Source organism: Ovis aries, chromosome 7 (assembly GCF_016772045.2).
Source record: "Ovis aries strain OAR_USU_Benz2616 breed Rambouillet chromosome 7, ARS-UI_Ramb_v3.0, whole genome shotgun sequence".
NCBI classification, from domain to species: Eukaryota; Metazoa; Chordata; class Mammalia; order Artiodactyla; family Bovidae; genus Ovis; species Ovis aries.
The window spans coordinates 45,490,986-45,507,508 of NC_056060.1; the positions used below are offsets into that span (position 1 = coordinate 45,490,986).

The following is a 16,523-nucleotide window of genomic DNA, read 5'->3' on the forward strand; positions in this document are numbered from 1 at the left end:
GTAGCCTCCACCAGCCCTGCCCTGCGGGTCACCAGGGGAGCTCCCCTGAGAAACCACAAGGGAGCCCAGCCCTGGGCAGGGCGCACCCCCGGTCGTATGGTCTCCCAGGCTGGTCTGGTCTCTGTGGACGCAGGAGCAGGTGCCATGCCACCGAGAGAGGGCATGAGGACAGGATCATCAGGAAATCGTGCCTGCGGTGATGGGTAAGTCTAACGTTTTGCTGGAAGGAACTCACAGAATACAGCTTTGTAATAACACTGCTCTGAAGAATAATGATGTTGCAGTCATAAATTCAATGAGGAGAATACTGTAGCCTAAATGGTCAAGGTCTGCCTTTTTTACTCTGAAGATATTCTATAGTTTTCTTCCGCTTCACAGAAAAACTCACCTCAGTGTACTCTACCGAGCTAATGTGCTTGCTTCTAGTTTTTCTTTTCGCCTCTGACAAAAATGCCTCTTAGGTCTCACAAGGGCAGTTGTAAAGTGCCACCGACACAGGTGTCGATGTCCCTGTGGGATCCAAGGCCTCCTCCCTCCGTCCCCCCTGTTCTCTCACTCTGGGTGACAATACTTCCTCACTCTTTGTGGCATTTGAAGTCCTTGATTTTAAAGGACTTGAAAAAAAAAATCTGTTAAATGACTACACAACCACTCAAGCTGGACAGGAACGTGGGCGCATCTAAGGCATGTTTACCAGGAAATGTCATAGGCTTTCGGGTGGAAGTGTGGGGTTGCAGAAATACACACTGCGTGCCCAGAGAACAAGGCTGTGCCCAGAGCTGATCCACGTGACCCTGCCATGAGGAGCACAATGACCCTGGGGACTGTCAGTGTTGGGGGGCTCTCACCCCCCAGGGCTCTTCACCCCTCAAGGCTCCAGCCAGCCCACCCAGGAGCAGCAATACTGGGCCCCTTAGGTGTGTGGACACTGAAGGTCAAGACGGGTGGGCTGAGAAACTTTCTTCCAGAAACTCCTGAGGCCACTGAAGATATTTTCACCGCTTCTGCGCTGAGCTCCCTGCTCAGAGGAGTCAGCGCTGCTGGGCTGCCGGATTTGAGCCATGGTGCCCCTAAGCACTCCTGAGCAGGGCCAGCTCAGGGCCAACTCCAGCCTTCTCCCCGTCGCCGAGACGGGTACTGTTCCTTCCTCTGCAGTCCAAGTCCTTTTCAACAACATCGAGCCTGGCACAACCACAGAGTTTCTAAGAATGAACAGCTGCCGCCAGGGGAGCCTCTGTAGTCCAAGCTCAACCTCTAGTGGACACTTGACTACACGACAAAACCATCCAGAGAGGCGCCTGGCTTGGTGGGGCAGGGACCATGCGGTGGCCTAGTCTGGTCCCTGCAACTCAGGCTTAGGTGGCAGCATCTAAGAGGCCATCTCTTAATTTTATCCTGTGACATCTGAGCCTTCAGAAGTTAAGAACTTTCTTACTAGGTCCTCATACTAATGCTCTGAGGACAATACTTTTCTTTCCTTGTACAACTTTTTAACCTATCAAGATAGTATTCACTGGATCTCAATGCCATTTTCAGCTAAATATCCATGTAATACAATTCTGAATACATTACATTTCAGAAAAAAAACAAAACAAAAAAGCCACCTCCAAAAGTTACATGCCTTTCTGTTGCCAGGAGAAAAAATTTTTCATATAACCACAGTGTTTCATTTTGCCTGAAAGACTGTCAATATTGTACTATTCATTATAAGCACTGTCCAAACATTTAAATTTGATTCCACCAGACAATCTCAGTTTTGTCTCCAAATGCCTTCTCTTGTACTGTAACTTTAATCGCTAAAAACATCTCAAGTTTTCTGTGAGATAAACAGGATTTTGTTCTTTCTCTGTAACTCGCAACTTCCATCTCATTTCCTCATTTTCTCCCTTTTCTTTGCTCCCCTGTCCTCATGCCCAACTCTCAGTCATTTTAATCTGGAGCTTTTTCATGAGAAGAGTGTCCACTGTGGCCTGTGTCCAGTAGCCTGGGGCTTTTAGACCACAGGCAGCCAGAAACACAGACCACAGACTGGGACAAAGCTGCGGCCTGGGAGGAACTAGAAATACAGAGAACTGATCTCTCCCCACCACAGACCCCAGATCTGAAGATCCAGTGGTGCAGCGGGTAAGAGGGCAACCAGCAGTGGCGGAGCAGCCCGTTTTCCTCTTACCATTTCCTGAGCTGTTACCGCGATAGCTTTGGAGTATTTAACCACCGTCGTCTGATAGTCGACAAACGTCCCCTTCGGTTCTGGAGGAGTACCTTCATCCAGCTACAGGGGAGAAGAAAAGAGCCCATGGGTCATCAGAGGCTTGTTCAATGTGAGCTTCATTTTTCAGAATCAGTAACTTGGAAAAAATGGAGAGGCCTGCAGAGTTTTTTGGTCCAGAGTCAGCAGAATCCCCCAGCTTCTGTGATAGGGACTTCTGTGATAGAGGTGCACACAAGTCACTCAGGGCACACAGACAAGGAGAGGCTCCCCATTTGTTGGAGGAGACTGGTAGGGCTGTCTGGAGGAATGGTCCTCCAGTCAAGTCTCACCAGGTCAGGGGTTTGCCATACACAAAAGGTGGGGAAGGAGTCTCAAGGAGCGGGATCAGCACTCAAGCACACGGGGAGGTGGGTGTGAGTCGGACACATGCAGGAAAGTCAGAATGGAGAACAAAGAGCGGGGGAGGATACAGACCCTCCATCACAAAGGGCTTTCCTAGAACAGTGTAGCCCAAAGATGTCTATACCCTAGAACCCTCGCTTCTGACCTACCTTGGGGAAGAGGAGGTGAAAACATAGCAGAACTTGTTTATCTGACTCTAGCGCCACAAGAATTGAGAGATCAGTGTGGAGGGGAAGGGGTAGAGGAGTGGGTCGGGGGTCTGCCCCTTGAAGGCTGGAGATTTTACTGGCTCAGAAGACTTGATTTGAAATCTGGTTCCAAGACTTGTGAATGGGCCTCAAGCTGGGTATTTAAACTGGTTCTCTGGTCTTTCATTGGAAATGTCAAAGCTCATCATAAGGCTGTAATAAAGATCAACTGAGACGACACCCCATCTACATGAAGAGAGTAGAAAGGATAAGCATGATAATGAAGATGATGATGGTGATCAAGTCCATGGTGGTTATGAGGAAGGCAACCCATCCTCACCACCACCACCATCACGACTGCCACCACTGGCTGCCAAACAATATTCTAGGCGAGGAGACAAGGTGAACAGAAATGGACACAGGAAGAGTGAGAGCAGTGAACGGGAGAGGGCTGTGGAGGGGGTGGGAATCAGGCTGGACCTATTTAACGAAGAACTTTGCAATCATGAAGAAAATGGTGGGATCTGCAGTAGGCGATGATCTATCTAAGATCTCCCTGGCAGCTCTCTGCTAGACAGTCTGGGAACACACTAGGGATCACAGCGCAATTAGGAAAAGGTTAGATGGAGTCTTCAGTGGGAGCTACATATCGTGAGCAGATCCCTGCTACAATGTGAGTTGAATGAATGCGTCACTGTAGCCTAGTATAAAGAGCTTGCATAAGCTGGATGTAATCTCTACTAAACCAACAACACAGACTCCAAGATGGATCTTTTTTTTTAATGTTTCTTTATCAGGAGATAGGGGGCCTCACTGGTCAAATGAGGATTGAGGTGTGGACTCACATACTCAGTATAAATTAACTGGGCATCTCGTAAGGGTCAGGCCATGTGCTGGGAACCTCCATATGAGATGTCATGTAACTGCAAACATGCCAGGATGTTAGAGCCAGACAGGAGCTTAGAACACAGTGTCCATGGGCCGCCATGATGAACCTTTTCCCAGTGTGAAGACAATGAGAGCAGTAAGAACAAAGAAGTGACTATTTTAAAAAATAGGATTTAAAATTCATTTAGTTGAAAGAACTTTCCATCATTCTGAAATTATAGCCTTTCTAATCTTTTTTTTTTTGGTGTTAACATGTCCTTTATTTTATGGAATATTACTGATGTAGATACCAAGGGTTTTGTTTGTTTTTTTTAATTACCTTCCTTGACCAAAAGGAAAAAAAAATATCCCCCAAACACCAAAGCAAACAAGGAAAAGTGACTTGACCATAAAATCCCAAAGATTGAGACTAAGCTGATTGAATGGAGGAAAACAAGGTTTAGAAAGCTTGAGTAATTTGCCCAAGGTTACCCAGAAAGCTTATTACTTCATGGTAACCTATTAATTCCCAAACCTTCTGGTGCTTATATACAGACAGAAAAGTCTCAAAGAGATCCTCCAGAGCAGAGGCTCTAAAAGTGTCAAGAATTGTACCCAAGTTAGAATTAACTTTATGTACACTTGGATTTTTTCGGTCACTCACTGCCTTTTGGAACTTCAGACAATGATTCTAATAGTATGTCAGTGTTTTAACCAAATAATCCAAGCTCAGAAAATGACATATTTATATAATATATATTTATATAATGTGTTGCTGCTTAGGTGATCAAAAGACCTGAGATATCACTTAATACAGAGTTCTCAGTGATGAGCAGGCCCGGGTGGGCTTAGCAAAGGAAAGAGACACTATATGGTACCTGGGATGTAAGGTCAGGGTAGATAGGAGTTCAGGAGCATCAGTGAAATCCCAATCATAGTAACTCCCCTACATATAAAGGAAATCTATTCCAAGAGCGTGTCTGTAAGTCCAGTTTGTTTTAACTCCAACAAAGTTAGCCTTGGTAACCAACTAACACAATCAACTATATAGCACTGTACACTGTATTATGTTTATAATACTTTTTACACAAATAATACATACAAACAAAAAATAAACATTTAAAATCTTACAGTACAGCACCTAGAAAAATACAGTAGCACTTTACAACAGCTGGCATACCAGGGCGGGCATTGAGTGAACAGGCAATTAGAGTTACTACTGGAGGAGAGAGAGGAGGTAGGAGATGGTAGAGCTGAAGGATCGTCAGCAGTAAGAGATGGAGGGCAAGCTGCAATTTCACTCGTGCCTGACGTTGATGGTACAGGTTCTGGTTCCTTGCTGGAACCAGATGCATGTTTGCAACTTGAAGGTTCATTCATATATAGGGGACTTACTGTATATACTTTGCAGAACTGAGGGGGGGGAAAAACCCTCTGCTCATAGTCTCGGGGGCTCATGTTATTAGCAGTTCCTAATTATTACCCTCAGGTAACACCAGGCCTATTCCCCAGTACTTCCAAAAGAATCCAGTGTATCCTGGGCTGAGAGCAGAGCTGTAACACCCCTGAAATCAGACAGTGCAAAAGCCACTTTCCTTCTTGAAGAGCTATCCCAATATGCAAGGCTCAAAGGCTATCAAAAAAGACTTCCCTCTTCCAGGAATTTATGCAACTCTTCCCTATAATAAGAGTGATGGTGAAAAGCACCTCCTAAGAAGGAAAAGATTATCATTTGACTTTCTAATTTGTACCTTGAGTTGCATTATTTAATATCTTTGGTAGATACAGGGCTTAATTTCAAAGTTTTGTTGTTCTGATTTTCTAAAAATCAAACAAGCCCACTAAGACTTAACTAAGGGCCTTGAGGAAGAGGAGAATTCCATTCATTTTCTGCCAAACTATCCAAAGCTGAAGCATGAGAAGCCCATAGCAGAAACTACTGGAGTGCTTTGACAAGGCAAGCTTGGGGGCTCTGAGGGATCCCAGCATCCCAGCCCAGCTTGGGATGTTATCAGTCTGATAATGTCTGTATAATGTTTAATGGGAATTATCCTAATGACAGTTTCAGGCTATCATCTCTTTACAGAGATACACACCAACCAATCTTCTCTAAATTAGCAATTAAAGACCGCTTATTATCGTGAAAAACCACATTAATGTATTCACATTAACAATGGACATTCCAAAACACAGATGAAGTCCACAGTTCTTGGCTATGCTATCAGAAAATGGCCATTAGATGCTGATGAAGAGTTGTTCATTCTAATGAGTTACTGGCATGACTAAGGAAGGATTCCTTGGGGAAAGAGCATGAGGTACTGTCCAGCCATCCTTTCCTACTGACCCAACTCAATTGAAGGGTCACTGAAGAAGAAAGGATACCTCTGACATCTCTGCTGTTCTCTGAGGGTTTTACACTTACCATTTCCATGGTCTCTGCAACGGGTTAGATGCCAGAACCATGGGGAGATTTTTTTAAATACTAGGATCCATGTTAAAAATAAATAAAGTAACGGAAATTAAATTAAATTAAAAAAATACTAGGATCCACCACCGCACAGAGATTCCAAGGGTTTAGGGCTGGGATAGAGTCGGGGGATGTACACTCTAACATGCTCCCAGGGGTTCCAAAGGAACCAATTTGAAGACCAGCACTTGGGAATTGCTTCATTACTTCATGTCAGCCTAGACTGCCAGCTCCTTAGAGAAAAACCTCTGGGACCAAGTTCAAGGGACATCTTGGAGGAAATGGAGTTAAGGAGTGCAGGAGGGCGTCTGGGAGCCCAGACCCACCTTGCTCATGGCTTCTGCGATGGCGTCAACCATACCTCCCACCAGTCCCACTTCACTGGCAGCTTCATTCAGCGTCACCATGATGTCGTCCACAGCCTCTTTCATGAGCTGGGCGGCCTCCGTGATGGCATCATGGGTGTGCTGTGCCTGAGAAGGAGGGGTTGGAAGAAGATGATAATTGTAAGCAGTTTCCATAAGCAGAACACAATGGTGCTCAATCTCTTATTGCTTCAATTTTTAAAAAAGATAACCTTAAAAAGCAGAATATAAAACTATACTCTCACTATGTAACACAAAAATGTATTCTCTACTTTTTCCTCTTCTTTTATTGTATTTGTATATATTTCTTTGCCAGATAAATAAAAACCAGAAGGACAAATAGAAAAAAATCTCTTTCTGGAATCAAAATGGAAAAAACCCCTGCAATTTCAACCAGCGTCTTATGACTAACTTTATGTTACTATGTTTAAAGTGAAAGTGAAGTTGCTCAGTCGTGTCCGACTCTTTGCGACCCCGTGGACTATAGCCCGCCAGGCTCCTCTGTCCATGGGATTCTCCAGGCAAGAATACTGGAGTGGGTTGCCATTTCCTTCTCCAGGGGATCTTCCCGACCCAGGGATCGAACCCGGGTCTCCTGCATTGCAGGCAGACGCTTTATCCTCTGAGCCACCAGGGAAGCCTAAGAGTTTACTAGATAAGAGATATTGTATACTTTGGTAAGTGAAGTCGCTCAGTCGTGTCCAACTCTTTGCGACCCGGTGGACTGTAGCCTACCAGGCTTCTCTGTCCATGGGATTCTCTAGGCAAGAATACTGGAGTGGGTTACCATTTCCTTCTCCAGGGGATCTTCCCAACCCAGGGATCGAACCCGGGTCTCCCGCATCGGAGGCAGACGCTTTAACCTCTGAGCTATCACTATGTTTAGGGTGGTAGAAAAAAAATGCCACAGATACCCTAAAAAACAAATTGACAGATTTAATAGGAAAAGAAAAATGATATAAATAAAAAATATGCTTACAACCAACACACTTCTATTCAAAGTTACCCAACACACTAGAATTCCATTTCTATAAACACGACTGGATTATGGAAATATAAGTACAGACAGGAGAGAGAAACCTGCAGAAAGCTACATGGGGTTTGAAACTGTGTCACACATTATATTTACATGAGGTTGGAGGATGAATGGTGGAAGTTCTCCAGGGATAGACACTCTGCAGGCAAAGCTGGAGTGCTCATGAGTTCCCCTAGACAGTCCTCAGAGAAGCTTTAACAACACGTATGCAGTCCAGAGCAGGCGCTGGCGAGTGAGTGAATGAAAGGCTGAAAGAATGGTGGTGCCAGCCTCCTTAAAGAACACCTCAAGTGATAGCAAGATGAAGGGGCAAAGAGCTAAGGTCCTGAGGTCAGAGAAAGTACTGGGGCTGAATTTTGTCTCCACTGCTAACTAGCTAAGTGGTCTGGGGTGAGGCTTCCTAAGTAAAATGGTAATGACTATAACCATGCTATGCAGTGAAGGTCTAATGAGGTGATATGGTTGCAGGCATCTTATCATTTATAATAAGAGCAGTCTAGTAGGGGACTGTGCCCTGACCCGGGAAATTTGACCTAACGCTGGGCAACTGGTGCCAGAATTCTATTGCACCAGGTACTGGATGCCTCCACACAGTGGTCAAAGCTGCCCTGATGCTCCTCGGAGGAAGATGAACCCTTGAAAAGGACCAAGAAACTGCATCTTTACTTTGGTAGATGAGAAAGTAAGGAAGCCAATAAGAGATGGCAAGTGATAACTCCTTTGCATGATTAAATAAAAGAGAAGAGTTCTAGGAAGAGGCTACATGAGCCACGTGAACTGGCTCAGCCTGTGGCATTGAAAAGTCATGGGAACCAAGAAGAGTCCTTTCAAATCAACATCTGATGAGATGTGAAATGTATTAATTATGGATGGTTATTCTCAAGGTGGGGCTTCCCAGGTGGCTCAGTGGTAAAGAATCCACCTGCCAATACAGGTTCAAGATGTAGGTTCGATCCCTGGGTCAGGAAGATCCTCTGGAGAAGGAAATGGCAACCCACTCCAGTACTCTTGCCTGGAGAATCCCATGGACAGAGCAGCCTGGTGGGCTACAGTCCACGGGGTCACAAAGTTGAACACGACTTAGCGACTGAACAATAACAACATTCTCAAGGCAATGGTGCTAGGACATAAACGTGAACTATTGACATTACTACTGAAATTACTTTAGAAGGTAATCATGACAAATAACCTTGAGGAACAAAGATTACTTTGTTCCTTTGACTCTTCCCCAGACCAGTGTCCACCTTCTCTATTTCTCAGGCCCTCCATGGGGTTGGGAGGCACCTCCCTTGCAGACAAATTCCATCTCCCTGGCACAGAGTTCTGGCTGCCACCTGGCTGGTTTACTCACAGCTCCACCCTCTCATGCTCTGCCTGCAGGGACTGGCTCTGTTTGCCTCCTCCCTCCTCCCCTCCATCTAAACCCTAGCCCTGTTTTCAAGGGCCAACCTCAATACCACCTCCTCCCAGAAGCCCTCCAGGTATGGTTGTATGCTCATCAACCTTCCTCTATATTCCTACAGCCCTGAGATGAAACACAGGAGTCAAAAAGTCATCAGAAGGCAATGGCCTCAAAGTAAAGAACTGGGTGACAAGTGATGCTGCCTGATTTCTGGTAATGGAAAATGATACAGCTTCTACCTGGCTCTCTCTGAGGATGTATGCCTTTGAAGTCTTCAGCCCCTATGTGAGAAGGCTGGCTATCTTGAGGCTGTATGCCTGGCAGACTGCATGGTGAGACCATGTAGAAGTAGCAAGGGGTGTTCCAGACCCCCAAAGTCTGGGTGATTTCCGCTCGGGAGCCAGACCTGGGAGTGACTGAGCCTTAGGTCCTTCAAGCCCCAGCGGCCATATGGCTACAGCCGCAGGAGGGACTGGGTGAAGACTGCCTCATGGGGCCCAGTGTACATTTGCCAGAGATAATACAAAAATAGCAGTCTTTTAAGTCACTTCATTTCAGGGTGGCTTGTTTGTAGCAACAGCTGAGTGGGACAGCACCTAAGAAGGGCTCCTAACCCAGCCTTGGCATCAGAGAAGACTTCTCAGACATGTCTAGGCCCTGGAGGAAGAATTCAGTCTCTCACCAGGTGAGGAGAAGGGGGGAATGGAGGAGGCTTCCAGGCAGAGGGCACAGCCTGTACAAAGGTCGAAGGGTGAGAAGGCATGTGCACCGAGAAGAGGAGTGGAGCCCTGTATGGGAAGAGTCTGGTATAGTGCCTGGCACACAACCCCTGCCCCTTCTGCTGTCTCTCCGCCAACTAACCTCAGCCCCATCTCTCCAGCCAGGCTCTGTGCTCCTTGCAAGCCATTTGTTCTGCTTTCCTCTAGAAGGTGGGTTTAAGGTACTGAAAGAGACTCATTTTTATTTTTGGAGGTATTTTTATAAGCATAACCTTCACAGGCCATTGGTGCAAATTTCTCCTCTGGAGACTCATTTAGAAATAAATGGAGCCATCTTGGGACTTCCCTGATGGTCCAGGGGCTAAGATTTTGCACTCCTCATGCAGGGGGCCTGTGTTTGATCCCTGGTCAGGGACTAGATCCCACATGCAGCACTAAAGATCCTGTATGCAGCAACTAAAAGACCCCGCATGCAGCAATAAGACCCAGCACAGCCAAACAGGTAAACAGAAAAAAGAGAGAAATGGAATCATTTGTTTTTAGGCTTCAAAAGAGCATGGGTGGCACAGTTCGGGGCAGAGATGTGGTGTGTGTGTGTAGCGGGGGTGGTCAGAACAGGACCTGGCCCTCCCCTGCCCCCAAGCCACAGACTGGGCTCACTGGGGCTATGATGACATGCCCCAGCTCCTCTAACTGGACCAAGAAAACCCAACAACATTCCTAAGGATGCTGGCAAGATGCCAAGGGCTAGCATGTATTTGTATACGCAAAAGCCAACCTGTGGACCCAGTGTGACTTTTGTTCAGTTTTAAAGTCTTGGTTCTTGTATCCTGGGCTGGGTATTTGAGCATTTTATAGACAATGCTTCATCTTAGGTGACAGAGAGGGGACCAGGAATAACAATAAACATCAAACCACAGAAGAGCGGCGATGCAAGGACAGCCGCTAATTTGCAAGGGACATTTCCAGGGGACCCTTCTGTGCTAAGCATTACGCTGAGCGCCATGCACCTTCTGAAATCCCGACAGCACTCTGGAAGGTGGGGACTGGATGAGGGCCCTCTGACAGCTGCAATCTGGAATGGGAGCTTAAGCACTTAGAGCTTACAGGCCTGGTAGAGGACAATCGCCACTGACCAGCTGGCCATTTGCTGAGCCTAGGCCACCAGTCAAAAGGGAAATGAACCTATGGCTAGATCAGGTCAGGCTTAACGGCACTCCTGAAAAAATAAACCTTAATGGAGGGAATGTACCATCTACAAGGGGGAGGTTTCAGCCTGTCCCTCTAAAAAGGGTGCTTTTAAACAAAGTGAAACAACCAGGTACCAGGTGGCAAAAGCAAGAGACCTCAGGATCAGGAGCTATCCATAAAGTTGGCTGGGCGCCCCTCGCCTAACATCCTGGCATCAGCCTGGCCCCAGCTCTCTCAGCCACTGTGGCCTCCATGCCTGACCATGAACTTGTTACCAGTTGCCCAGTTTTTCCCCTGGAGCCTCACTCCTTGCCTCCCAGGGCCTAGACTGCATGTGTCTTTCAACTCCAGGTAGCTGGCCACTGGATGAAACCCAGCCCTGGAACCTCACCCATTGCTGAAAACTAAGACATTTGGTTGATCTTTGTCCTCAGTTCCTAGGAACTTTTAACCTCTTAGTATTTCCCAAGTGATCACACAAGTGTCTGTTATTTATGGTGGCCACACAGTAGCTTATGCCAACAAGGTCTCATGGGGCCATTAGGTAGATTCAGAATAGGGCTGGCTGGGACTTTAAGCAACACAGTATCACTCTGACCACCACCTCTGGGGAAATGAGGGGGAATGATGGAATCGTTGGTCATATGATCGTGAAATCCCAATAAAAGCTCTGGACAGGAAGCTGGTGGGTGATGCATAGCAGTAAGCTGGGACGGTGATACATCCTGAGGATATGAGAGTTGCAAATTTGAGACCCTCTCAGATCTCACCCTCTGGGTTTCTTCTTTTGGCTGGTTATCCTCTATCATGGACTTCTCAGGTGGTGCTTGTGGTAAAAGAACCCGCCTGCCAATGCAGGAGACTTAAGAGATGTGGGCTCAATTCCCAGGTAGAGAAGCTCCTCCAGAGGAGGGCATAGCAACTCACTCCAGTACTCTTGCCTGGTGAATCCCATGGAGAGAGGAGCCTGGAGGGCTATATAATCCATGGGGTCATAAAGAGTCAGACAAGACTGAAGTGATTTAGCATGTGCACACATGCATCCTTTATAATAAAAGTGTGACTGTAAGCAGAGCAATTTCCTGAGTTGAGTTGTTTCAGCAAATTAACCAACTTAAGGAGTGGTGAGAACCCCTGAATGTAGCCAGCTGGTCAGAGTAAGAGAGGTCTAGGGAGCCTGGAGCTTAGGGCCAGTGTCTGAATCGAGGACAGTCTAGCAGGGGCCTGTGGTCTTACCTGGGGAGTCTGACCTAATGCCAGGTAGTGAGAGAACCACACTGCCCAGGTGCCATGCAGTGGCCGTGGCTGCCTTGATCCACCTTAGGGAGAAAGGAGCCTTCCAAAAGACCCAAGAAACTGCTTTGGTAGATGAGAAGGTAGTGAGAGACGGGAAGTGATAACTCTTTTGAATGATTAAATGAAATAGAAGAACTCCAAGAAGAGGCTATGTGAGCCACTGGAACGTGAAAATTGAAAAGCCACGGGAATTAAGAAGAGTCCTTCAAATGCAACGTCTGATGAGATATGACATATGTGATCACGGATGGCTATCCTGCGGGAACTGTGCCAGAATGCAGAGCTCTCTCCCTGAGGGATGTGATGGAGGGGAACTGGTCATTTAGGCCAATGGCGGATTTCACGGCACCGAGAAGGCAAAACACAAAATGTGCAGACTGCTTCATTTCGATGGAAGCCTGAAAAATGACATCTATATGTAACTCTTCAGAGAGAGAATCTCACATAAATATGATCTCATTGATTAAAAAGGTAAAATGTAAGGTGCAGTTCAGTTCAGCCGCTCAGTTGTGTCTGATTCTTGGCAACCCCGTGAATTGCAGCACGCCAGGCCTCCCTGTCCTTTACCAACTCCCGGAGTTCACTCAAACTCATGTCCATCGAGTCGGTGATGCCATCCAGCGATCTCATCCTCTGCTGTCCCCTTCTCCTCCTGCCCCCAATCCCTCCCAGCATCAGTCTTTTTGCATGTTTCTGTAATTCTCACTCAGACTGAAGTGACTATGGGTGGCAAAAACTCTGTGCCTTTATATTAAAGCAGGTACACATTCTGAGGGAGAAGAGAGCGGCTCGCCAAGTTATCTGGTTTCCCATAAAGGCACAGTAAGGGATCAGAAGCTAATTTGGGGAGTGGCAGAAGTAAATCACAAAACAGTTTTCTGAAACTCCCTAGAAAACATAAAGGACACTTTTTCCACACCAAGCATCAAAATCTACAAAAATACATCCTTGCTCTTGGCTGTCCCAGAAATGAATCACCCAGAATTCTCTAGAAGGTCTATTCTCCTTCACTCCACATATGAAAGTTTTACAGATACTTAAAGGGCCAGATCAGAGTCTTTGAAGCCTGCTCCAATTACTCTATGCCTCACCCAGGACCGCTTTGTCTAACTCCAATGGCAACCTCATCTTGATCACACTGCGGAGGCCAAACCCCACATGCAGGCTGCCTTCAGACAGGGAAAGACACAGCAGGCTCTCAATTAAGGCAGGCTTAGCTGGCCAAGGACATCAGGAAAGGGGGGCCCCCAGGCTCAACAATGAGGTCGTTACCTTAGAATCTGGAGGGGCTCCTTGTTATTGTTCCTCACAGAACAACACAGGAGAAAAATCAGACTTCACTCCTCTTTGGAACCAAGTCTGAAGTCCAATTCCAAGGGAGCCTTACTTCCTTATTACAATGTTTCAACTACAAAGCCCAGGAAAGCAGGCGTGGACATCACAGGAGTTTGGAAAATGGAAGAAAAGGCTATGGGGGCAGACCTCAACTTCAGTAGAAAAAAAAAAACCTGATAATGAGAACTGCCCAATGATGGACAGCGGGGGATATTTGTTGGAATGTTACAGGCAGAAGCTGAAAGGTCCCTTCAAGGAGGATAGGGGGCAGGGGACTGAGGGCCAGAGCCCTGGCGGTAGAGGAGTATAGAAGGGGCTCAGTGGGATGAGGGTGAGGTCATACACCAAATGCCTTGTACTCATGTGATTCATTAACACCAGGCTCTGGGCCTGCCTCTTTTTAATTTTTTTTCTTGCTAGATCAAAACCACTGAAAACCATTCAACCACATTTTAACCACATATCCTCTGCAAACAAAGACTATGACACCTAACACATACATACATACATCACCTAACACACAGCAAGTAACACCTAGTGAATATTTGCCCAAAGAATAGCAATCCCCTTAATCCAAGGGGATTAAGTCTGTATGTGGCCTCTTTGGAAAGGGGCTGCAAGCCAAGGTGCAGTGTCCCAGGCTCCCTGTGACAGGCTGGTGGAGTCAGCAGATACACGGGTGATTGCTATTGGTGAGAGGATCCACATCGAGTCCTGAGTTGCTGTCACTCATCACACATTCATCACCTGGTGCTTTAGACCTTTCACTGAAAGCTACCCCACGCTGGTCTCCACCACCTCCGATCAAAAGATGTCATTATCAAGCTTACAGTGCTGACTACAAATGCTCAACCATGAGTTTCCTTGGCAAAAAAACAGACTTCCATGCGGACCTCAGAACCCGCAGTCCCAGCAGATGTGCTAATATCGTAAACATGCAGAGGCATCCTAATTTGAGTTATCTCTGAGAACGAAACTCCCTCAGGTTAGGAGTAGAGATGTGGCACTTAAACAGCCCTGGAGAAAAGACAACCCAGAACTGAGTCTTGAAGGTGAGTCCTGGCTCCTCCAGTTCAGGGAGAGAGAAACGTGGGTGGGCCTGACTCTGGGACACCTATCACTAACCCATCACAGCCAAGAGGGCATTCTTGTTCTTGCTCCGCCCAGCACTTCAGTAACTAGACTTATTTTGCCAGAAGACTCAAAACAACTTGAGGGCTGAGGCTGGCTCGCAATATTTTTAGCATCCACAGAATTAGCCTCTTAAGAGTTGTCAGATGCATGAGTGAAAACCTGAACATAGAGGCTGCAAGTCAAAACATTATCCATGCTGTCTCCAGAATGGAGTTTCTAGACTATTGATGGGTTGTTATCCCACGCTGCTCACAATAAAGCCCCAGCTCCTCCGTGTGGGGAGGAAGCCAGTCACAATACAACCCAGACTCCCCTCCCATCATCCCTACTCTCCATGTCCTATACACACCAGCATGCATGTATGTGCTCAGTTAGGTCTGACTTGGTGCCGCATGAACTGTAGCCTGCCAGGCTCCTCTTGTCCATGGGATTCTCCAGGCAAGAATACTGGAATGGGTTGCCATTTCCTTCTCCTTTGATCCTTGACCCAGGGATCAAACCCGAGTCTCTTTGTGTCCCCTGCACTGGCAGGTGAATTCTTTACCACTGTGCCACTGGGGAAGCCCAGGCCAAGTGCTAAGAGATCACAATCCTTCTATATCTCTATCTCTACCTTTGCAGATGCTGTTTCCTCTTCCTTCCATGGCTCTAGCTACCCTTATATACCAGGTAGTTTCCTTTTGTTGAGACTCATCAGCCCTCCTCCCCAGCTCCACGCTGAGTCCACCTCTGTTTCCATAGGGTGCAGGCTCAGCCCTGTCCCCACAAGCGCCTCATCAGACATCTCAGGCAACTCAGCAGAGAAGTCAGCTTCCACATGTGTACAATGGGAACCACCTGTGTCACAGAGTGTTTATGAAGATTAAATAGGATGAGGGCATAAGATGTTGTAAACGACATAGAGTCAGCACTCAATAACTATTAGCTCTGAGAACACTATTTGCGATTCTGACTCAGTCTAGAGTTTTCTCTGCTATACCACTTGACTCATTTGAAGATCTGAGAGATACAACAAAACACACTAAGAAATACATATGGATCCCTGAAGCTTGTAGGTCAGTACCCTACAGAAATCTTCCCAGTAGTGTTCCCTCAAGTCAGTCTGCTTAGAAGAAGACATTCGGATCAGATGACTTAACGGAGGAACCTGTTAGAACAAAATCCGAGTGTCGTGGCAAGCCTCCACACCCTCTCCAGGTTCCAGAAACCTGAGGAAACTCAAGGTTCATGATGGACTTATAAGTCAAACAATCACTCGGACAAAAATCATTCCCAAGAGAAAAGAACATGCTGCCACCATCTCTGGCCACTTACAGTACCCGAGCGACACATCAGGCTGAAGAAACATTCCACTTGCAAACTGGTGAGGGAGATTTTCATATTAGACTGCTGTCCCCCAAGGCAACAGCAGCGTGTGCCACAGGTGACTGGGCACCATGTTACTCTTTGAACTTAACTACCAGGAATGGAAATGACACTTACTGGAAAACAGCAGAAGTTTGCTTTGTGTAAGCTGTGTGTCAACACCAAGTAGGTGCCCAGCTGGTATGGTTTTTATTCCTGTAATAACCACACAGTATATTTTTCTTTCCCAAGGACTCTTGCCTACACATGCCTGACCTCTAGAGCCTGTGAGCCTCAACTACTGACCCACACACTGCAGTTACTGAAGCCCATGAGCCTAGAGTCTGTGCTCTGCAACAAGAGAGGCCACCGCAATGAAAAGCCCACACACGACAACAAAGTAGCCCTCACTCCCCGAAAGTAGAGAAAGCCCATGCGCAGCAAGAAGATCCAACACAGTCAAAAAATAATAACAAAATAATGATAATAAAATGGCTAACAACAAAAAAAAAATATGCCACCATCCAAAATGCGGAGGTGCCTTCCCCCTGGAGGGACATGATAC

The 16,523-nt window shown here is 46.6% G+C and overlaps 1 protein-coding gene across 12 annotated transcripts in view; it reads right to left on the bottom strand.

Annotated features, from left to right (window-relative positions):
• The window catches only part of TLN2 (talin 2), a 498,466-nt gene that overhangs the window by 60,333 nt on the left and 421,610 nt on the right, over positions 1-16,523 (bottom strand). For all 12 annotated transcript variants that reach the window (XM_060417828.1, XM_060417827.1, XM_027971770.2 and 9 more), the window contains 2 exons: positions 6,463-6,609; positions 2,171-2,272 (listed from right to left, as the gene is read on the bottom strand). In XM_060417828.1, the coding sequence (XP_060273811.1) occupies positions 2,171-2,272; positions 6,463-6,609 (249 nt within the window). The remainder of the gene's footprint in view (positions 1-2,170; positions 2,273-6,462; positions 6,610-16,523) is intronic.